A 23,808-nucleotide genomic window follows, 5' to 3' on the forward strand; every position below is an offset into this window, starting at 1 on the left:
TGGTCCAAGCCAGCCCTAAGAATCTACTAATTAAAGGTTCTCCTTTGACAGCTTTCATGTGGCAATTTAGGAAACTCCAAGGCAAGTCCTCATCTGAGGACTTTAGCCCAGGTGGTATCTTCTGGTTTGAACATAGGCCTTTAACCCCAAGGCCTTGGGCACCAACTCATTTCAGAAGTGTCAGTCAAAAGCGGGAAGTAGGTTGGGCAAGTGTCCTTGGTCACCCCAAAAGATCTACTCTTGGTCTTCACATCTGCAGTCACTTTGGCCGTGGCTAAGTGGTTTCATCTTCCCCTCATCCTCAGATTCCATACCCTGCTGTACCCACCCAGAAACCCCTCAAATTGTAGCTGAGCTGCTCCTGGCCCTTAATGTAAACAGAGCCATGGCACATGGAACTGCTTGCTGTGGTGACCTCCATCACCCAGGCAGTGGGAAAACATGGACAGCAGGCTTCTTGGCATCTGTTCCCAAACAGCCACTCTCAGTGATTCTGGCACTCGAGGGCATGACACGGCTCCCTGGGGAAAGTCACCTGCATGTCCACTCCTAAGGTGGTAGAACTGGGCTGTTACTTTTACCTGGAAGCATAGGAAGGATGAAAGTAACAGCAGTTGTCATTTGATTGGGTAATCATCCGAGAGCCACCTGTTATAGGAGATGAGTGACTTCGGCTGTCTGACAATGTCTTCGGTGAGGGTGAGGAAGGAAGGTGGTTCCCACTTCCCCCGCGCAGGGGCTACATATGCGCCATCTTCCACATAACTTCCAGAAACCTCCTCCTTCATAAATGACAGTGTCTTCCCCACAATGGCAGGGAGGAAGGTAAAGGCAATATCTCAAATGCCCCTTCTAATCTTTCTGGGAGATGATGGTCCATTTCTCTTTATAAAGATCTTCTAGCACCTCCCCATCTCATGAATGTATTCAGTCCAGTATCAGTGGGCCCTTTGCTTTTCATTCTTTCTTTTCATTTGCTGACTTGCCCCTTCACCCCAGAGTTTCTGGCTGTAGCCACCATTTCCTTTCAATGGCCCTTGGGACATCCTTGTTCCAGGCACCATTCCCAAGAGTGCTGGACCACTGACCTTTCCTTCATTTCCCTCCTGACCTTTATGTTTCATGCTGCCTTGATAGATTATCCCTTTTTCTCATCAAAATTGTCCATCTCTCTCCCTCATACTGGTCCATTCATTCTAACTTCTCTACACACCAAAGGATGGAATTCTCTTCTATTTATATGGGGATATTTTTGTGTATTTCACCTCCATCAACATTTACTGAGAAATTTCAATGCATATAGAACCTTAGATCAGATATTCTACAAAACCACACTGTATCCCTGCCTGTTGCTTCTCATTACTAGATGCGTTTCCATGTTCTACATATTGTAGGCATTCATCATATCACTATCTCAAAGCCAGGTCCCTCACCTTCTGTTTTGAAAGCTTCCTCTCCCAAGCCACAGATTGTGTAATTACCCCCCACATCCAGCTTCCACCTTGTCTCAGCCTTGAATGTCCCCCACCCAGCTCTGAGCCTTCTTTTGCTTTCAGTCCCAAACACTGTGATCTAAGCCCCCTTCCCCTCAGAATCCACCCCATTGCTCACTTTTCCTCATTCCCTGGTGGTTCTTCTTTTCTCCCCTTCCTTCTTCAGTCAGAGGGAACTGAGGCACCCCAGGAATAGGTGTCTTTCCGAAGGAAAATATATTTTTGGCTCTGACCAGGAAATCATTTTTCAGCATGAATAACACAACTCTCCATCATTTTACTTTTGTCCATTTTTAAGCAATAGCTTAAGCAGCAGTAGGTTGTTTGGGGCAGCCAGGAAAATGAGCTCTGGCCCATGTGCTCCAGACTAAAGGAAATCAGACAGCAGGCCCAAAGGCAGTAGCATAAACTCTCCACTTCCGATGTTTTTCCTTTCCATTTGGTTTCCATGGGACCCTGTGTTGGGGGCGGGGAGGGCTTCCAAAAGTACGGATGTGTAATCTTTAGCAAAATAAGGAGCCAGGTTTCAGGATGGCAAAAGAGAGAATATTAATAAATGGGTGAGGGACCAGTACCTAAGAATTTTGTATGCCTAACATTTTCAGAAGCCCCACTCCAAGGCTAATTTTGAGAGTGCCTTATTGTCTGCCATTTCTACCTAAGTGCTGTTCATAATAAGTACCAAAACCCACAAGAGGTTGTACCTTTAGGGTTTGGAAGTGTTTCCCATCCCACTCACACCCTGGAATTGTAATGTCGTGTTTTGGGGACTGAGACTGAGAAACTCCTCTTCTTTAGGGTTGTTTTTTTTTTTTTTTGTCTGTTTGTTTATTGGTTTTTGCTTTGTTTTGTTTGAAATTTTATACTGCCCCATAATGTTTTATTTGCTCTCCTCGGGGTCTGAAGCAGTCCTGTGACTCAGCAAGCCAGCAGGCTTCTCTGAGTCATCCCTATTTTCTGGGATTCGACACAGGGACCTATGATTGAAATTTGCTAAAAGAAACAACTAAGAGCTAGACATGGTCACGGCAAATGGAAACTTGTAAGGTCCAAAGCTTCAATGAGCAGCTGAGTCTGACAGACTAAACAAAGCTGGGGAGAAGGCACAATTTATCTTTTGCCATCACGCCTTCCTTTTCAAGCTCATATTTCCCCCATTTTGGCACCAGCCTGAGACACCATCTTATGTCTCATCTTTGCAGGACCTGTTAGCTAATTGTCAACAAATCATGGAGTTTTTCTTTGCTAGCCATAAAGTGGGGATGCCTTCAAGAGTATTTACATTTTTATAAAAACTTCTTGGAGTTGGAATCTCTAAGGGTGGGCTGTGAAGCATAGTGACATGTAGTGGGAGAAGGTGGTGTTGAATTTCTTTTTTTTTATAATTTTTTTTAACGTTTATTTATTTTTGAGACAGAGAAAGACAGAGCGTGAGCAGGGGAGGGGCAGAGAGAGAGGGAGACACAGAATCCAAAGCAGCTCCAGGGTCCGAGCTGCATAGAGCCTTATGTGGGGCTCGAACCTGAAACCACGAGATTGTGACCTGAGCTGAAGTTGGACACTTAACTGATTGAGCCACCCAGGCGCCCCAGTGGTGTTGAATTTCTAAAATCACACCGTAGAGGGGATATACCCACCCAGAAGAATGGTGGTGGAGGGAGGAAGAGCAGTGAATGCACTTCCCCCATCATATCACAATATGCTATACCAGAAGGAAGAACGTTAAGCATCTAAAACATCCATCCATCCATCCATCCATCCATCCATCCATCCATCCATCTATCCATCCATCCATTCATTCACTCAAAAGAACTGGAGTTCAGCCTACATGCCAGGTACCACCCAGGTGCTAGGAATATTGCAGCAAACAAAACTGCCTAAAACCCCTTGCCCCACAAAGTGCACAAATTCTAGAAATAATAGTAGAACATATGAAGTAGGGACACCTGGGTGGCTCAGTCAGTTAAACGTCCAACTCTTGATTTCAGCTCAGGTCATGATCTCATCATTCATAGGTTCGAGCCCCACGTCAGATTCTGTGCTGACAGCAAGGAGCCTGCCTGGGATTCATTCTCTCTCCCTCTCTTTCTCTGCCCCTCCCCTGGTCTCAGTCTCTCTCTCTCTGTCTCTCTCAAGCAAAATAAAATAAATACATAAACATTAAAAAAATAACATATGAAGTAAACTATGTAAATAGTAAAACAAAATTCATGATTCTCTTTTTTCAGTAATACTGTAAGGAAAATTCCAAGTTTTGGACAAGAGAAAACACTAATGAGAGTATAATCTCATAAGCAGACCTACTCCGACCAGCTCATTTTGAGACCCAGTCCCCACCTCCTCCCTCAGATAGACTTCCCCTGGAAAAACTGATCTAAGAGCAGAATTGACTCTCTCTAAAAGCTGGACCATCCTTACCCCTTTACAACCATTTCTTTAACCAGGCCTCGGTTTCCTCATCTATAAAATAATATTTGACCAGGGATCCTGGAGAAGGTTAACTAAAACAATATGGAAGGAAGCACTTGATACAGTGGTTAGCATAAAGCATGTAGGAAACTCATTTTATTCTCCCAAAGGTCATTCATTCCTATTGGGTGGCAGAACCATGCATATCAATGAAGTTGCCCTTTTAATGCACCCTCCTCCTCTGCCCCCTCCACCTGGGATCTTCTGCCCCCTCTTTCCCACCTGGCAGGTGCTGCCGGTCCCTCGGAATCCCTGCGAGTCTCCCTGATGGAGCTGACCCTCTTCGCTGTTTCCCAGCGCCGGGCACATGTCTCCCTAGTGGCAGGCAGCAGCTTCTGCTGTGGTTGTTCCTGTTTCTTTCCCCTTCACGAGGCTTTGAATTCTTTAAGGGCAAAGATCAAAGCTTTAACTGTCTTGCCCAAGTGTGTATCTCGTACACAACCACAGTGTGTGGTACGTGTGTCACGTACCAACCACAGTGCCTTAGATAAAGAAATGCTGGTGGAGAGAATAAATAAATGGATTATTATCTCATTAGCTTGTAGTCACCCTGGTGCTCCAACTGCCTTCACTCTTTCTTACGCGTACATTGTGCGCTTCAGGGCCAGATCCTGCCATCTGGGAAAGCTGTTCTCTAAATCCTGAGAGGGGACACGAGGTGGAGACAAGTCTTCGGTAGGTGTCCAGGCCTCACGTTGCCTCTCCGCCTTCAGACCACAGGCATCCTCTGCCACAGCACCCTGGCCTCTCCCTGAGCAGACATTTAGGCATTTAGGATGCTAGCTGCTAGAATGATAGCCGTCCCGTGAATGTCCACTCACCTGAGCTCACCGCCAGCAGAGAACTCCAGTTCCGGAATACTTTCTCCGTTGTAGCAGGGGCAGGGGTGGGGGAGTCTGATAGTGCATTCCTGACCATAAGCCCATGACCCTGCAGGACCCCAAGCACCTCTTAAATCACCAAAAGATTGAAGTTGTTCCAGGGTAACTTTGTTGTAATGTGTACATCACCTGAATTTTAAGTCTTTGGAAACTGGTGACTCATATATACTGTGAGACGACGTTGGCCCCAAATTTTTTAGCAAGACTTTTGAGATGCTCTGTAAAGTAATGGCAAGCAACCTACCTGGGCTTATCTCCTCTTGAGCTCCATGTCCTTTCTGCTCCCACCGCCCAGGCCCCGGCATACCTCTGGGAGGATGCGGTGGGGTTTGCAGGTGGTTCTAAGTTCATCCAGGACCTACTGCTGTAACAGTTCTATGAGCACTGCAAAACCTCAGCATGGTCAACCCACCCAGCTGTCAAGTTGGACTGTCAGCTCCAAAAGAAGGCAGAACCGGGAGAGAAGAGGCCATGAACCCATCTCTTTCACTTCAGCTTTTCGAACAACCCTCCCCCCTACGCTCCCACCTGCTACTGCCAGTTGGTGGAAGCCTTCTCATCACCTCCTCCGTGGGAGGCAATTTGGGGGATCCCGCAGGCAGGCTCCCATGTGGTCTCCGCAGAGCTTTCCTCCTCCGCAACCCCATTCCAGAGAGACTCACTCCCTCTCCTCTCCATTCCCGTTTAATTTGCAGTGAAAAGCATACACTGCCAGAACTGGCACAGACCAGGGGCCGGGGAGAGGTATGGCGTGAGTCCCTTGGCTCCTGGTGGGTTCCACTGGATAAAAAGTGCCCTCCAGTTAATGTCTCTCATGCATCGGGGGCTCCTCTCTCCGAGTCTCCCACAAACCCATTCCCAGGCCCACCCGATTCTGGAGTGTGCAGGACAGATGTGGAGACAAAATTGAGACGTGCCCATTTGCTTCTGATTGGAAAAGGGTGGGGTGTCTTGTGTGCCTCACCGTTCAGGCATTCTTCACGGTGCTATTTTTATCAACAGTAATCATTAAATTGGTGTCAGATGGGCTGGTCCCGTTCCTCACCCCGAGGCTGGGTGATGAGACTCAGCAGGGTTTTTCCAGGCAAGAGGAGATGTGGTATGTGGCCCATATGAATGCATCTCCAGAACCGGGGGCCTCATCGCGAACCCCTCTCACCCTGGAGCATGTTCATGTGGCAATTAGAACAAGGCTCATTGTCACTCCTGGCTCATTCCTGACCTGATTCACTTAACAGACCTATGATGAGCACCTTCTAAATGCCAGACATTGAACAAGGCACCGGGGATCTGCAAAAATGTAATCTGTACCTCCTAGAAATGTGCATGTCCCCAGAAAGGATTGTCATGTAAAGTGACAACTTCTACTGGGCTGTGCGTGTCACAGCTACATTGATAGGTAGATAGTAGAAAGAGGATTCTTGCTGCCTGGGCCTCAGGGAAAGCTTCGTGGGGTTGGTAACACTCAGCCAGGCTTTCAAGGGTACGTAGAATTAACCAGATGAAAGCATGGGGAACAGGAACCAATGTTTTTAAAAGAGGCATCAAACAAACAAACAAACAAAAAACCTCCATAGATTCATCCCAAATCCAGCTGTGAATTCAGCTGTCACCCAGGGAGTCCCAGGCACATACCTGCACTGCCTCTTGCTCTGGGAGGCTAGGAGGAAGAGGGCTGCAGTGCAGGAATGTCACCTGCTCACTCCAAGGTCCCTGGCCATTCTGACTCTGGGTTTCAGAATCTGGCCCCTGAGCAGGGCCTAACAGTGAAGGGCTGGCCCATAGTGGTGATGGTGACACAAGACACAGGAGTTAGATATGGACTAGGGGCCTCCATCACCATCTATTCCTGGATCTTGCAATGGAGAACCTCACCTCTGAGTAAGAGCTGAGGCCCCTCACTAGGGGCTTCAATGATGCATCGTTAGATGAACACCAAGAACGGAATTTTCTAGATTCTATATCTTTCAGTCTGTATTGTACTTCTTTTAACTAAATGCCTGGAAATTCAACGTGAAATTTAACAGAAAACCAAAATGGGGCATAACAGGAAAACGGGGAGAAATGTGGCACTGAATGATGGCAGAAAGTGCATTCACAGATGTTCTCAGCAATCCAGGGCTTGGCGCTCTGGTTTTCATTTCCTCTGACCCGACATTCCAAACTCCACCCCCTACAAGTCACATGCATGTGCAGGCACAGCCCTGCAGGGTGCAGGGTGTCCCTGGAAGGGCCTCCTCGGTGGGTCGCTGGCCAGCTGGAAGAGCCTGGGGCCACCTGTCTGGTCAGGAGCCTCTCTGCCATGAGCCTCTTGGAGCCAGGGCTGGCTTTGTGGTCTAACTAAAGTGACAGTGAAATTAATGGGATCCTGATGCTGTGACTGAGGCCATTTCCCTGTGTCTCCAAACAGTGATGAGAGAGGAAATGTCATTAGGACGACAAGAAGCTTTTGAAATCTTCAAGAGGGACCACGCTGACAGCGTTACCATCGAAGACAACAAACAGATTTTGAAGCAGAGGTAAGGCTGGCTCAGGGAGCTGCTGGTCCCCCGAGGCTTCGCCGGGCAAGCCTCAAAGAAACTTGCTACTACTCTGTCCTCCCTAATCTGTCTGACCTAACTCTGGAAGAGAGGCAAGACATGTATTAAGTTTCACATTGAGTTGTGTCCATGACTTTCCTACACATGAGCCTCACCATCCCTGTACTGTTGGGGTAAGTCAAGGCCAGGGTCTGTGAGTGACGGAACTAACTTTGTATACCATTCTCACATCTTACATTAATTCTCATCTGCCTGTGACTCTGTCAATATCATGCTGTTCCAAAGACGAGGAGAAAAGTCTGTAGATCAAATTATAGTCTTAGAACTCTAGACCCTCCAGCTGGTCTGGGGACGGTGCGGGGAGGGAGGAAGTCCTGCACTTGATAGTCAAAGGAAGTGTACATGCACAGCAGAGGCTTCTGGTATGTTCTCCAGCCGGAAGCAGAGCAGGCAGCAGCATCTGCTGACATATTGTCAAGCTGGCCTCTGGACCCTTTAAAAAAAAAACTTAATGGTATATAACTTGTTTCACCTAATCTGTGAATTAGATGCATATCCTCAAACTGTAGCAAACAGAAAGACTGCCAGGTGCATGGGTCTAGAGTTCAGAAGAAAGAGTTCTAGACAGTGAACTTTTAAATTAAGTCACACGTGACTCTGGATCTTAGCACACAGTAAATTTTCAAAAATGATTCTTTGAATTAAAATGAGATCCAGGGGCACCTGGGTAGCTCAGTCAGTTAAGCGTCCGACTTCAGCTCAGGTCAAGATCTCATGGCTCGTGGGTTCGAGCCCCACATTGGGCTCTGTGCTGACAGCTCAGAGCCTGGAGCCTGCTTCCGATTCTGTGTCTCCCTCTCTCTCTGCCCCTCCCCTATTTGTTCTCTCTTTCTCTCAAAAAAATAAACATAAATAAATAAATAAATAAATAAATAAATAAATAATAAAATAAAACAAAATGAGATCCAGGTTTGAGAGTTATATGCTTGTAAATGCTTCAAGGAAGCCTAAGAAGTGGCCAAGCTCAGGAAAACATGTGGAGGCATAAGGGCCTAGAGGGCAGAAGCAGCAGGAAATCTCTAAAGGGCAAGGAGGGAGAGCAGGTGGTGGGGGAGGAAGGCTGAGAAGAAGCAGATAGAGAAGCAGGGGAGAAATGGGAGAATATATTGTCCTGAAAGCCGAGAGAGGAGGCGGCTCCATAAAGCGTGTTGTGGGTGGTGTCAGCCGCGACAGAGACAGAGGCAGGGGAGGCTGGACCGAGCGCACGGAGCAAGCGGGTGACTGAAGACCACGTGTTGGAGGGCTGGGAGTGAGCAAATAGAGCACGAGCGAACACGTGTTCAAAAAGTTTGTGATAGGTAACAAACATTCAAAGGAGGATAAGGGGAGTCACCTAAGGAGAAGGGAAGTTTGTTTCAGAGTGGCAGAGAATTGGCCAACATTGTAGGCCGTGGAAGCAAACCCGTGAAGACAAGGACAGACAGACAGACAGACAGACCAGGGGAAGAACTGACACAGCAAGGCTTCAGGGAGATGGTCTGGGGAGGGAGACATCAAAGCTCTGGGTGAGGTGAGCCCGGAGAGAAAAATGAAGCAGAACGGGGCTGACGCTGATGCATTTAGAAAGGAAGGGAGAAAATTAAATATGGCCTGTATTTGGGGCTGGAACATATCTGGTCGCGTAGGATGGGCTGGTTATCCTGGTGGTCCCATCTTCCTTGTGGCCATAGAGCAAGGGAATTAATGAAACTCGCACAAAGCTTGCTTCTGAAAAGGGCTTTTCCCAGCACTAAATCAGTCCTTTTAAAATCAAGTGAAAAGTCAAGAGACCAGTCCACATGTTAAAAATGTCTGCGTCTGTTTAATGTTACTGTAATAGCAATCATTAAAGGACTATTTGGCACTGGGGGGGTGTAACCCAGGATCTACCCCTTTCCCAGGATTGGAGCTTTTGTTTGCATTCATGGAGAGCATTCCATTACTAGGTATTACATGCTCGTAACTGCTTAAGACAGAGGACTAAGAGAAAATGTTTTTCTGTGAAAACGAGTAACTATAAAGCAGGGCCCCTACAGCAGACATTGAAATAGGGCCCCACAGGTGCTGATGAGGGTGACTTCCATGCCGCCCTGCAGACTGCTTCCTATAGTCACCCTGATCCCCTTCAATGCATTTGTTGCCATTCCCTCTGGTGACTGGGAGCCCCATGCGGACCATCTGCAGGAGGGCTGGCCACGTCCTAGGAATGCAGACATGCGCCACAGGGTTTTAGTCACTCTGCTTCTAGACTTCCTCTGAGCAAGTCTCATTCTCAGGTAGACCCCGGCAACAAGGACCCAGTGACCTGGCCTGACAGGGACTGCTCCACTTTCCACATCACGCAGCTGCCATCAGTGGTTCCGATGTTGGGAGGTCACCTTGGCAAAGTCCAGAAAGGCTTGGGACTGATTGCTCCCACGTATGAGCCTTGCGCCGTGTCAGCCTCTCTAACCCATGGCAGCGAGTTTCTGAGCCCAAACGAAGGGACTGTTGGATCCTTTCTGATCCCTCATCACCCAGCATGCGAGTTGAGCTGGAGCTGAAGGAGGAGTGGAGCAGTAGCTGTCACATACACGTCCCTGTTACACCATAGAAAGATTTTCTTCCCCATCTTACCTAGACCCTTTGCTGTCCTCCAGGCAATTTCTAGCATCTCTTAGCCCTAGCCCCTGGTCTGCGGGGGGCAGTTCTGCTGCCTGTCTGTGACAACAGAAACAAGACATTGGCACATTAATAGGATGTTTACCCTTTGCTGAACTAGAGCGTGCGAGCCAACTCTTAAGCTGGATTTTTCAGTGGAGGACAACTACAATTGAAAATCACAACATTTTTCAGGCATGACTCATCCTCATAGTATATAATAATATGAAGAGAGGCTGGAGACCCCATGGTCAGCAAACACCAGCGCCCAGGCACCACACAGCTGACTTTCTTTTGTGGCAGATCTTGGAGACAAACTGAATCCCTCAGTCACAGAGTTCCATTAAATAACAAAAGAAGAAATAAATGGGGAGATTAACTGCAATTGGAAACAAAGGCAATGATAATGTGAACTCAACCAAGAAAAGCACCCCTTCTCTCAGTTGGATCCTTAGGGCACAGAATAGAACCGATAGGAAAACTAGACCCAGGCTGGAGAGAAATCTCCTGGCACCGTCTGGAAATAACATCCATGACAAATAGGAGTTCCCTGGTTCCTATTAGACTTCAATTTTAACCTTTATTATTTTTCCATTTGTTTTTTGTATTTACACCTTGTCTCCTAAGCTAGAATTATGAACCCTGAGAGCAGAGATTAGAGTCGAATCTTCTCAGCCTTCCCACAGTTTTTAAAATGGTGCTGGCCACAAAAACAGTACTCAAAAATACTTCTTTGGCTTGAGAATGGACTTTGGGAAGTCTTAGCAGGCAAGCAAAGTGCTCGAGAACTCCTTCCTAGAAACAGGAGAAGCTAGACAGCAGGCTTCTCTAGACTCAGGGAAGGAATAGCTCCATGAAGATGGGAAGGGACCACCATCTTGATGGGAAACAAGATGGAATAAGAAAAAGAAATATTGTTGTTTTTTTGTTTTGTTTTGTGTTTTTAAAGCCTAAGGGAAATGAAAGGTGGATCTTCATGGCAACGTGCCAGAGGCAGCCAAAGTACCATGTCAGGGACAGGTCTACAGAGGAGGGAAATGGCATAGATGCAGGCCCATTCTTCCTTTCTGGCAGGGAAGAGTGTTGGATGTTCACTCTGTGAATAATCAGCATATTAAGTTAATTGCCCGAGACAAGAAAACTAGGAAAGGTGTCATAGGAACCCCTTGTCCTCCAGTGGCATATTTCCCACACTGACCTGAAGAAACCAGCCCAGCTGATGTGACAGACAATAGACAGTGGAGGCTTATGGAGACCGAGTGGCTTATGAACACCAGCTCCTCCCCTTAGCCCATAAGTTAAAGCAGCTACTGCCCATGGTCCCCAGCAAATTATCTGTGGTTCTGACTGCCTGGGGCAGAGCCAGGTGCCAGGCCTCCTCAGCTGCTCCCCCAGCAATGATGTATGTGTGTCTGACACACACCAAGGGCAGGATGGAATTCTCCCAGGAGCTGGTCTTGGAAGTTACATAAGATTGTACCTCAACCCCTATCCTTTTCATTCCCCCTAAAGATGAGAAACTTAGCAACTGTCTTAGGTGTCCTTGACCATGGACTTGAAAGGATCCCTTCTCTGACCCTTTGATTTGCTGAGAAGATGATACCCATCATTACTGTCTGTAGTTGCTGCTTCCAATATGCAATCCCACCTCACAGTCGATCCCGCAACAGGGGGGTGCCTACACTGCCAGGCAGTGGTCCTAATTCAGTTACAAAGGACGTTTGTATGCATGTACTTCCCACATCAAGCCATCCCTGAGAGGCATCTCATCCTAATCTTGCAAACAAGAAACTTGAGATCCAGCAGGGCATTCGAGTCCTAGTCTCTGATCCCCAGCCCAGTGCTCTCCACATTGCACACAGTGCCTGTGTGTGACGTGTTGCTCACATGCTGCTCCTTGTATTTTACAGCTAGGTCTAGAGTGCTTACTAAGTACGTGCCCTGTTCTACGCTCCAGAGATAGAAGTATGTGTTAAATAGATGTGATCACTATCCTCGGGAAGCTTACAATATTGAAAAAGGGAACAAAACAAGCAAACAGGCAATTCTGATCCAGTGCACCTGTGATGACAGAAGTTCAAGGTGCTGTGGAACATGTGGGGTGACATTGTTGCAGACTTTCATGGCCCTCAAAAGCTGTCCAGAGGAAGAGACGTCTCCAGAGAAACTGCGTGATTAGGCAGAAACTAGCCAGATGAAGAGAGACGTTCCAAGCAAAGGGAGGAGCCCTGAGGTGAGCCCATGTGAGTGACACTTGATGGAACTGAGGCCATTTGGACCAGCCTAGGAAGGCAAGGGGATGTGAGAGAAGATTCTGGAAGAGTCCTCACCAACCTGAGCATGAAGAGTCTAGTTAACGCTGTTAAGGAATTTGGATTTTGTCCTGAGATCACTGGGGAGCCCTTGAAGAGTTGTAAGCAGGACAAATAATAACAAGGTCAGGTTTGCATTTAAGAAGACTCACTCAGGCTTAAATGTGGGAAATGACCGGAAGGCAGGTAGCATGAATGCAGGGAACCACACAAGCCTTTGGAGGTAATATGGTGATGTGACCACCCCTTCTCTGGGGCAGGGAGAGTAGGAATGAAGCTGAATGGAATACTGTGGGGAATAGATGGGAATGGGTGGGACTCCGGGATTGTGTGAAGGTGCTTATAGAGGTGGGGGGGGTGCAGCGCAGGGGGTGCAGGTCCCTGGCCGGGAGCCCTTGGGTGAGTGTCAGTACTCGGCAGTGAGATGAGGAAAGGTGGGAGGAAGGGGAGGGGTTTTCGTTGGGGGTGATCAGTTCTTGGAATGCATTTGTCAGGAAATAAAGCAGGCTGGGGTGCAGATATGGGAGCTGTCTGTGGCGATGACAAGAGAAGACACTGGTGTGGTGGAGTGCCCTGGGAGAAGAGGTAATGTGGGGAGAGGGTCAAGACAAAACCCTGACAATTCCCAGCATCTGAGGAACAGCTGCGGAAGAGGACAGAGAAGGAGCAGCCGGGCTGCTGACATGGCTGACATGGAAGCCAAGAAGGAGAATGGTTTGTACGCTGCGGACAGTGTCCAGCACGGTGCCAGGCGCATGGTGGCTGCTGTGGGATTGGTGAAGGCTGGGCGTCAAGAGAAGCCAGGCTTATGAAAGAGCAGTCGGAGGACTGCATTCCTTCCCCTTCCAAGCCCAGGCCTTGCCCCGAGGTAGAGATTTTTCTACACAGCAAACAGAACAGCCTGCCAGCCTCCACACTGGAACGGCCCCCAGCGACGCTGCCCTTGCACAATGGACCGTGCAGCCAGCGACTCCCGGATAGGAATGCCTCCAGCCAGGAGGAGGAGACCCTCAGGGGCTCACAGGTTGAGTCACCGAGCCTTCTCCCTGGCCCTGCCCAAGGCGCAGCCTCCCTGACATAGGCCAGGCCTCCTCTCCAGTGACCAGGAGCTTAGTATGTTGTCCAGAGGTGCAGCGTGCCCTGGGGAAGGTCAGCACAGCTCCAGCCGCCTTGGACACAGGCTGGTTCCCTGAGCCACATCATTAATGGGAATGTGCCTCTTTGGGGTCAGGAGGGAGTCGGGAGCTCCTCTTCCTGCTGATCAGCATTTAGTCTGGGGCCAGAGGAAAGGGAGGCAGTGGGGCTGTGGGAGGCTTGGGCTGAGAAGGTGTGGAGATGCGGGTGGGCAAGGAAGAACTTGGCAGAAATGGGGGGTCAACTTCTTTCTCATCTCTCTTGCCTCTCGTGTACTCCCCCCACCCCCGCTTCTTCTCAGGGTTGGGCTTTCTTAGTCAAGAGTTTGTCTTGACAGCTGGAGATCAGGAACACATGTGGGTGGGTGGGGTGGCCTGGAGCAGTGACAACTGCAGAGTGGAAGGAAAATGGCCTCATGCAGACAGGACAGCCCTCAGCCCACACCTCTTCAGTGGGAAAGTCCTTATTAGCTCTGCGCTGGGCTGCAGGGGAGAGACTGGAACAGCTCGTGGCTTCCCCCACAGTGTCTGCCAAGCCCTGGCACAGGGCCGCTCTTTGGAGTGGGTCGACCACAGCACGAAGCAGCCCCCCCCCCCATGCCCTCCTGGACAAATGTGAGCACTGTCGAGGCCAGGGGGCTCCATCCCAGGCCCGTCAGGGCTCCTCTGAACAGCTGCTGTGGAGATTGCCTGTTTGCCTGGATATCTTCCCCTTTTTTTACTCCCGTTTCCTCCAGAACTGACATGGATTTCATCAGCTTCCCAGCCCTCCTCTCGCATCTTCCTTATTCTCGATACTCTTCTAAATGGGTGAGTGAACTCTATGGAACAGGCATTAAGAGGAATCACTCACTGAGCAGTGAAGGATTATCAAACCCTGTGGAATCCTAGGAGCTGGGGATGGACACAGCCAACAGCCAAACAATTATAGGCCCTCCACTTGGCAGAATTTGAAGGATGAAAATAGCCTTTCTCTTCTGAGCAGCCTGGACCACACCTCAGATTCTGTCTGCCCAGTGGGCAAAGGCCAGTGCAAGCCTACAGGGCCCAGCACGGTGACTTCTATGAATGTTTGCTGACCCGAACTCCATCTGAATGACATCGAAAGGGACTGCACTTCTCTCCAGAAGGTGACAGGCCCTAGCTGAAAAGAGCACATGCATAATCTATGATGAACCTAAACACCCTAACAAGGGAGCTGGGGCGGAGTCCCAAGAAACCTAACATTGAGAGACAATTTAGTTCCCTTCCGTGGAAACTTCCTGTCTGCAGTCACAGGCCAAGCAGCCAGACTTGGAAAATAGTAGTGACATAATTCATACTTTTCCATCAAGCACAGAGCCGCTGTGGCACTCTAGCCTCTGCTTGCATTGTTCCCCGCCTTGAATGTCCTCTTCTTCCCACTTCCTCTAACAAAATCCTATGCAACCAAAATATTTACACACAAAATAACATGATATCTGGGATTTCCTAGGATCCAGGAAGACTTGCGGGGTGAGGAGAGAATGAGGAGAGAGGAGATAGTTAAAATCAAGTTGACCCAGTGTTGACAATTAATGTAGCATGATGGTGGGTAGCATCTATAAAAGCCAGGTCAATCCTACCTTGTACATTAAGCTTTCCTGACTACTCTCCACTCATAGACAGGCCCCGCCACTGGCTTGGCCAGTGTTATCCACAATAGCATAATGATTTACTGTAGCCACATATTGCAGATTTGTTTCATAGACTTTCCATTGCCCCCCTAAATTTCATTGCAGAAAGGAAAAGAAGGGAAAGACTGACATTTCTTAAGGGTCCGCCATGTACTGGGGACCAGACTGCATATTTCTCACATAGGCCAGCCATGTCCTATACCACTTCCCCAGCACAAAGTCGGGCTCTCAGTGGCATCTCATGCATATTTGTTGGAAAATATGTAGGAACCATTAAGTAAAACATCACAACCACCTGGTAGACTAGTAGACAGCCATCAAAGATAATGGACAAGTTTCTAATATCAGGAGGAAGGACTTATATTATACTGCTAAGTGAAAAATAACCAAAGCACAAAATCATACACATGGTATGATCTTAACTATATCAAAACTGAGTATAAAAAAGACTGGATGGAGGGGCACGTGTGTGGTTCAATCGGCTGGGCGTCCAACTTTGGCTCAGGTCATGAACTCATGGTTCTTGAGTTCGAACCCTACATCAGGCGTTGTGCTGACAGCTCAGATCCTGGAGCCTGCTTCAGATTCTCTGTCTCCCTCTCTCTCTCTGCCCCTAACCCTCTCTCTCTCTCTCAAAAATAAATAAACATTAAAAAATATTTTTTTTAACTGGCTGGAGCTCAAAATGTGCTAATTTCTGGGTAGGGGCTATTAGGGATTTTTTTCTTGTTTTCATATTTTCAAAAGCTGATTAAACATCACATATAACAGGAGTCAGAAACCTTTCTCTGTAAAGGACCAGCTAGTAAATATTTTTAGCTTTGCAGGCTGTACAGTCTTTGTCACATCTACTCAACTCTGCCAATGCAACATGAAATCATCCATAGACAATATATAAATGAATGCTGGTGACTGTGTTCCAGTACAACTTTATTTACAGAAATAGGCAGTAGGCTGGATGTGTCTCGTGACCAGCTATAGTTTTGCCAGCCTCTGATCTATTACTTTACACTCAGAAAAAAAAAATGTTATTTAAGTTATAGTAAGTATGCATTCTTGACTACAACTATAGGATCTTGGTACTATGATGAATAGAACACAGCAGCATACAAAAGTCTAACAGCCATGCTTTATTCTGGTTCCCTTGCATCATAAAACACTCAAAATTGCAAGTCATAAATTACAGAATATGAAAATGAAAATTCCGTGGCGGATAGAGAAGTAAAAATTCATGATACCAGTAATTAATATGAATTTTATCTCTATTTTTAATGCTAATATATATAATTTATTTAAATTCTATTTTATATCTTTCCATAACATTTTAAATTATTTTAGAGAGTTCTCTGGAATCTATTATTTTTAAAGCATAATTTGAAATGAACAGAAAAAGTTAAATTCTTTTTTTTTTTTTTTTTTTGTCCTCTCCAGATTTTCTGAAGCAAAGGCCCTGGGAGAAAGTATAAATGAAACAAGAAGTAAAATTGGTAAGCAGATGATATTGTGTAAGCCTCTTTCACAGACCATTTTCCTGGTGAAAATCAGGTCATGATGTGCCTCCAAATAACCATGAAGCCTAGCTTCAAGAGACCCCTGCCAAGGAAGCCGCTCTGAAAGTGCCTTTCCTTGGAAGTTTGTCATCTCTCCTACCATCCATCAGGAAAAGTGTTTTCTTTCATCTTGAACTTGAATGTTTCATCCTCATGCAGGCCTGAGCTCTAGCATCCCAATGAGAAAGTTTTGCTTTTCCCTAGTGTTCCTTAACAATAGCTCAACTAGTCATAATGGCAAGATTACAGTAATGTTTTGTATTTTCAAGTGCTGTGAAACACTTTTACACCCCTTGCCCCAAGCTTAGACTTAGTGTTTTTGGCACAGGTGTGCATTTTTTGGCACCATTCAGTAAGCCAGTAGGAAGAGGAGAAGGAAAATGAGTCTCTGTGCCTTCCCAGGACACAAGCAGTCCAGCAGGGCTCCCCACTTAGGTGAGAATTCCTGGAAAGATGAGGTTATGGCAGGAGGCAAACTCAATAAAAGTGTGCCCTGTATTTTTATCAAAGTGATAGGAAAATATTTCCTTCATCCCAAGCTAGAAGATACCCAAGGACCCATCTCCCTGGCTGAGACAGCTTTGGAGAGGGACCCCTTGTGCCTTTGCCTCCTGCTTGAGAAAGCAGAAGTTACCTCCCTGATCACAGCTGACTTCCTGCATCTCTCTTGTCTCCACCTCCCTTCCCCCATAAGTGAGGACAGAAGCGGCCGTGAGTGTCCCCTTTGGCTTTTCCTACAGAATATGGAAAATTACAATGGCCTTGGGCACTCAGTCACCAAACAGGCGGCTTATGTTCTCCTCTACAACCTGAGGCAGCCAGTCCCTGAGCCATGCCCAGCACCATGCAGAAAATCTCTAGAGTCTCAGGAGTTCTCAACCTAAGTTCTAGGAACTAGGATGGGGGAGGGAGATGAGGCGGAATGAGCCTTTGCTTTCACCAAACTAACTGCAATTTAGCTATACTTTCAGTGACAGTGATGTTGTAGGCAGCCAAGCCCAGTAGGACCAGCAACACCTACTACCAGTAGAATTGCAGTATGGCAGATATCATAAAATATCTTTTATGCTCATCAGTACTTCAAAATTATGGTAGTTATTAGACTCACCATTAGATCTTTTAATTCCATGCATTTATATAAAAGCATATCATATTGATATTTTTGTATCACAAAAATTTAAAAAATTTTGATAACTATTTCAGGTATAACTGATTTCTCTTAAAATCCAAAGTTTTTTTATTTTATGCACCCTAAAAATTATCATTCTGAAAGAGGGTCCATAGCTTCATCAGACTGCCAGAAGGATCCCTGGCAAGAAAAAAAGGTTACACACTTCTTTCTTGACCTGGATTCCCAAATGCCTGAAACTACATGAAAAAACTGGGCATTAAGGGTACATACATTTTTCTGGAGAAAATATCCCTAGTTTATCTGATTCTCAGAGGGGTCAGTGGCCAAAACAATAAGGAAATTGGTTCTAGATAAGTGCCCCTCAACAGGGCCAGGACTTCAAGCAAAGCAGACCCTGCTGGGGCACAGCCTGGTCCCAGAAGCAGGGCTCTGCTGGCCCACCCAGCTGGGTGGCCTGAAAGGAAGGGAGGGGGAGCAGGCCTCAGCATATCCAGGGCCAACTCGTCAGTCTTGTGGGACTCAAAGAACCCAGTGGTCTGTTTTCATCCCTGGAGACATAAGAGGAAAAGACCTTTTATAAACTGCTTCTTCCCCCAAAAGTGATACAAAGTTTTGCTCTTGAAAAATATCTAACTCACTAAACCAAAGTAAAACCAAAGTGTTCATTCCAACACTAATGAAATAGACTCATGATGAAAGACACCAATGACCTACACTAATATAATTTTTCACTCTGAGTATAGGTTGTTATCACAGATAATTCTGAATTCTCCATAATTTTGGTCCAGTATCATATGTTCATGGATCCAGTTTGCCTCTCAAGAGGAGGCAAGTCAGAGGCTGCCCTATGGCTGTAATTCATCTCTCAGAGAGGATGATCTGAACACACAAAGGGTCCAGATATGCTAGCAGAAACCTTGGGCAAGTGGACCTTTGTTTTTTTTCTGGATCATAACCAGCAGAGCTCATACCAATGTTGAGATTCAAGTATTCACTGCTACCAATAAAGTGGTAGTTTAGTGGTCCTAATAAAGCCAGTGTCACTCTTACTTTACTTTATGCAAAGAGCAGACTAAGACCCATCCCCTGGCCACCCATCTTCCAAATGTGTTCTTGATCCAAGGGGGCCCCAGTGAGTAGATCACTGAGACTCAGCCTCATTACTGAACCAGCTCTCATGGTGCTTAACCCCAAAAGTAGCCTACCATGGGGTCATTACTGCATGTTCTGACAAGGTTAAGATTAAGGAAGTATAACGTGGAACTTGTACACACATTTAAATTTAAAATCTCCAAGGCAGTATTGAAGGAAACGTTTCAGGATATTAATGACCTTTCTAAGTGCATTTTTCCTAGGGAGAAATTAAATCAAGTGGAGTTTTCAGTCCCCAGTGACTGGAATCTTAGACTTAGTGAATGTAAGAGTCAGGAGGTGGGAGCTTGGCACAGATGTACCATCACATGTGTGGGATGGTGACTCAGCTCCATGCCCAAACTGTGCCACATCCTGCTTCTGGACCCCAGGGCAGGAATGGGATGCTGTGGAGTGCACATGGAATTGGCCTGCAGAGAGGAAATGAAAGCTGTATTTGTGAACTACAGATCGACCAGCCCACGTGTCACATTTAGGTTGTCTTCCTGGGTAATCTGGTTTTCTCTGACATTGTGATCAAGAGCTACCACTCAAGTTTCATCATCAAAATTCTTGGAGGCTAGCAATTCAGCTGTAAACACATAATATCCAATTTTTACATGGCATAAGTCAACCAAAACCTCCATATTATTTCCTTTTCTTATAATAAGCCACCCCAAACTAGGTAGATACATTCTTGCCACCAAGTCCTTTTCTGTCCTTCTCTGTACACCATTTGCATCAATTCTGATGTTGAATCAGTTGAAATCAGAAATGGAAGAAATAGCCAATTTAAGATCTCCCTGAAAAAAGGTAGAGTCTTTGTTGGTGTAGGAGAGCTATCTTCACTGTATTTCCCTGTCTCATACACAAGAGCATTAGACTGCTTTTCATCACATGGGCTGTGCATTTAAACATTCACATACACCCTGCTTCCATTCATCCTATCTCTAAAAATGCTACTGAGCCCAAACTGTGGGGAAAGAATGAGACTGTGTTAGAAGCAGTGGCATCAACCAGGCCATTTCTCACTTACTAGAATTCTGGAATTCGTTCTTCTATGTCCGTGTTCTATGATTGGCAGCATTGTCTCTGGCAACAAGAAACAATTGAAGGGCTGTTCTTTGGCAGAAGTCCCACTCCGAGACCAGTCTAGGAACCAGCTGCTTTGGAGGCAGGTGAAAGAATTTGACTGGCACCTTTTGGCACCTCTTCGCACCTCTTCATCCTCTACTGACCTCTCCAGGCCTAAATGAAAACTAATGTCACCGGATGCTGTACAGAAGGGTTTTCACTAGTAAGCCAATCAGAAGTCAATTCAGAAATCATAGGAAATGTAATAGAAATAGCTATAGCGGGAGGTAAGTGGGAAAACCAAACACTAGAAAACTAACAAAACACTCTGGAAGGTTTTTCTTGTACTACAAATTCAAAGGACCCCAACCCACCATTTGAACAACACTCTTAAACAAAACATTTCTCAGGGCACCTGAGTGGCTCAGTCAGTTAAGCACCTGACTTCAGCCCAGGTCATGATCTCACAACTTGTGGGTTCAAGCCCCAAGTCAGGCTCTGTGCTGACAGCTCAGAGCCTGGAGCCTGCTTCAGATTCTGTGTCTCCCTGTCTCTCTGCTCCTCCCCTGCTCTTTCTCTCTCTCTTTCAAACATAAATAAACATTTTAAAAAATTTTAAACATTTCTCTTATACATTTGGGCATTGGGAAAATCATTCCTCAGATCTGGGTCTCCATCAGCAGAACAAATAGGAAGATTTTCAGTTGTGTGCATTTTCTGTGCTTTGATCTTCTCTTGAGGTTTACTTCTAGACCTATTGGTGCATGTTGGCTTCTAGTATCTTATCTGGGAGTAGGGGAAAGATGACATCCAGGTCATTCTGCTAGATTCTGAAGACCTGAATTAAGTGTATTCTTTTGTTACTCATTGACACTAGCTCCGATTAACAACCACCCCAACAACAGCTTCCACCTTTTATTGAGCACTGACTGTGCTATGCCGAGAACATGACATATGCTATCTCCTTTAATCCTTTCAAAGAAGAGCCATTACCCATAAGGGGGGCAGGGGTATTACCATATATTGTATATTCTAGACCACAGTTTTTAGTCTTAACACCTCTGAAATCAAGATACATTTGGCCATCCCACCTGGCCATTTTTTTCATGTTTTGCAAACTTCTGGAATGAAGAAGAGTCTTAATATTGAGGTAGTCTAGAGTCTGTGAAATTCTAGTGAATTATCATTATTTTGTGGATTTTAAAAATTGGAGTTTCAGTGAGGTTGCCTGCTAAGTGACCAAGTTGGAATTAAATTCCATTTCTGTCCAACTTCAAAACTTTTATTTAACTTTTTAAAGTGTATTTATTTATTTATTTTAAGAAAGTGATAGCAGGGGAGGGGCAAAGAGAGAGGGAGAGAGAGAATCCCAAACAGGTTCTGCACTGTTAGCACAGACGCTGACATGGGGCTCAAACTCATGAACTCCAAGATCATGACCTGAGCCAAAACCAAGGGTCGAATGTTAACCAACTGCGTCACCCAGGCACTCCCCACTCAAAAACCTTTAAATACAGTTTCATATTTCCATAAATTCAGATTTCTCTGACTTTGAATTTTTCTTCCACATTTGAAATTTCACTCAGCTGTTTGTTACTCAGTTTTCCTGAATCTTTGGCCTTTATCCAGTGTGCCCAATGAAAGCTTCAAACAACACCCTAGCTCATGCACACACAGCCCAAGAAGATTAAAAGGGTCTTTGTAACATGATTAATGATAGGTCATCTAGTACATATTGGGGCTTAGTTGCAGGGGCCAGTGGGGTGAAACCCAGCCTTGCTCTCATTTCCATATGCACCAGCCCAGGGTTACGTCTGCCCTTAGGAAGGGATGATTTTTTCTGGTTTGCAGAAAGATACACTGTGGACTTGAAGCAGCTCTGGTAGGATTCAGTGTCCCACATGGGTTTCAACCATCATCTTCAATGGTTCGGAAAATAGAATAGCAGGATTGTATTTTCAGGCTCCGTACAATTCCAACTGAGTGGGTTTAGAGATGCTTCAGAAAACATGAGAGAATTCAAATCATTAACTTAGATGAGGTTTAGTAGGAATGGGGGTCACGAAGCACTTATGCCTAAGTACCAACACCCGCACCAATAAGGACTACAGAAAGCCCAATTAAGGGCAGGCATAGGAGTCATCAGTGACCACAAAATAAAAACGTGTTACCATAAAGTGGAAAAATACTATATTCTCAAAGCTAAGAAATGCAGAAGCCAAGACTCACTCTGCCCAGTATTTCCATATGCACATTGCCTTTTCTGTATGAGAAGAGAGATGGTTCAGAAAAAGCAGCTAAAGTAATGACTAAAAAGTTACAGAGTAGATTTTTGGCTTTATTAAACAATTCACCGCATGTTTACTTTATAATTTTTTTAAGTTTATTTATTTATTTTGAGAGAGAGAGCTTGCGAGCAGGAGAGGGGCACAGAGAGAGGGAGAGAGAGAGAGATGTCTAAGCAGGCTCCGCAGAGCGCGGTGTGGGGCTCATACTCAGGAACTGTGACATCACGACCGGAGCCAAAATCAAGAGTCAGACGCTTAACCGACTGAGCCACCCAGGTGCCCCCACCACATGTTTATTTTAAATAACAAGCTCTGTGAATTCGAGTGTTCATGTGATTTTTTTAACACACTTATCAAAAAAATTCAGTTAACCTGTGCTCAGTTTGTATTGGCCAGTATGTTTGGCTATAAGCATAAAAGGAAATTTACTGTCTTGTGTAACCCAGAAGTCGAAGGAGTGCAGCTGGTTTCACATGTACCCTTCTCTCCCTCCTCCTCATCCTCCTCGTCCTCGTCCTCCCCGTCCTCATCCTCTTCCTCCCCCTCCTCTTCCTCCTCCTCCTCCTCTTTTTCCTTTTTCTCCTCCTCTCCCTACCCCTCCTTCCATCTCTCAGTGCTACTTGACTAAGTTCCCTGATGGCCTCACCCCATTTAGTGACAAAGTACCTCTGAAAGCTCTCAGTTTACATGGTCTGTGGAATTCATAATCCCAGTAAATGGGATCTTTCCCCACAAGGCTGGCAAAAGTCCCTGAAGGGAGGATGCTTAGCCTGGCTTAAGCCATGTGCCCATCTCTAAAGCAATCCCTCTGTCCAAGGGGAATGAAACACTTTGGCTGGGCCTAGATGCTGTGCCCATTCCTCAGGCTGGGGCTTAATCTGCCGCCTGCACCACATAAACTGAACCCAATTGAAGAGTTATCTTTCCAAAGGGAGAAATGCAGGGCACCCAACAACCACGTTCATTACAGACCTTTTCAGAAATTTGTCTGTGGGTTGAAACAAAAAGACATCTGTAAAGGAATGAATTGGAGGTCCTATGAGAAAAGATAACAGTTAAAGTAATTTATCCTACAAAACAGAAAGCTGTGCATGGGGAACTTAAAAACTGGTTTTAAGTTTTGGGTGCTTCTGCTATAATGGAAGAAATGCACAATTACATTCTAAAAAATAATAGGGATAGTAAGAAAATTGAGATTGGGAAACTCTCTCAAAACCCATGCAACTCTATAACTGTAGCTCTAACAAAACCAATTACAATCCTAATTTAAAAAACTGATATAAATAGGAAGAAATGTTAAATTCCTAACACATACAGGGAAACACTCTCTAAAACATCAGATTTTGGGGGCACCTGGGTGGCTCAGTCCATTAAGCATGTGACTTTGGCCAAGGTCACGGTCTCAACGGTTCCTGAATTCAAGGTTCTCTGCTGTCAGCACTGAACCTGCTTTGGATCCTCTGTCTCCCTC

The 23,808-nt window shown here is 46.0% G+C and overlaps 1 protein-coding gene across 3 annotated transcripts in view; it reads left to right on the forward strand.

Annotated features, from left to right (window-relative positions):
- The window catches only part of KIF6 (kinesin family member 6), a 386,005-nt gene that overhangs the window by 279,449 nt on the left and 82,748 nt on the right, over window positions 1-23,808 (forward strand). For all 3 annotated transcript variants that reach the window (XM_015069784.3, XM_027057824.2, XM_027057825.2), the window contains 2 exons: window positions 7,254-7,362; window positions 16,594-16,649. In XM_015069784.3, the coding sequence (XP_014925270.2) occupies window positions 7,254-7,362; window positions 16,594-16,649 (165 nt within the window). The remainder of the gene's footprint in view (window positions 1-7,253; window positions 7,363-16,593; window positions 16,650-23,808) is intronic.

Source organism: Acinonyx jubatus, chromosome B2, assembly GCF_027475565.1.
Source record: "Acinonyx jubatus isolate Ajub_Pintada_27869175 chromosome B2, VMU_Ajub_asm_v1.0, whole genome shotgun sequence".
Classification (NCBI taxonomy): domain Eukaryota; kingdom Metazoa; phylum Chordata; class Mammalia; order Carnivora; family Felidae; genus Acinonyx; species Acinonyx jubatus.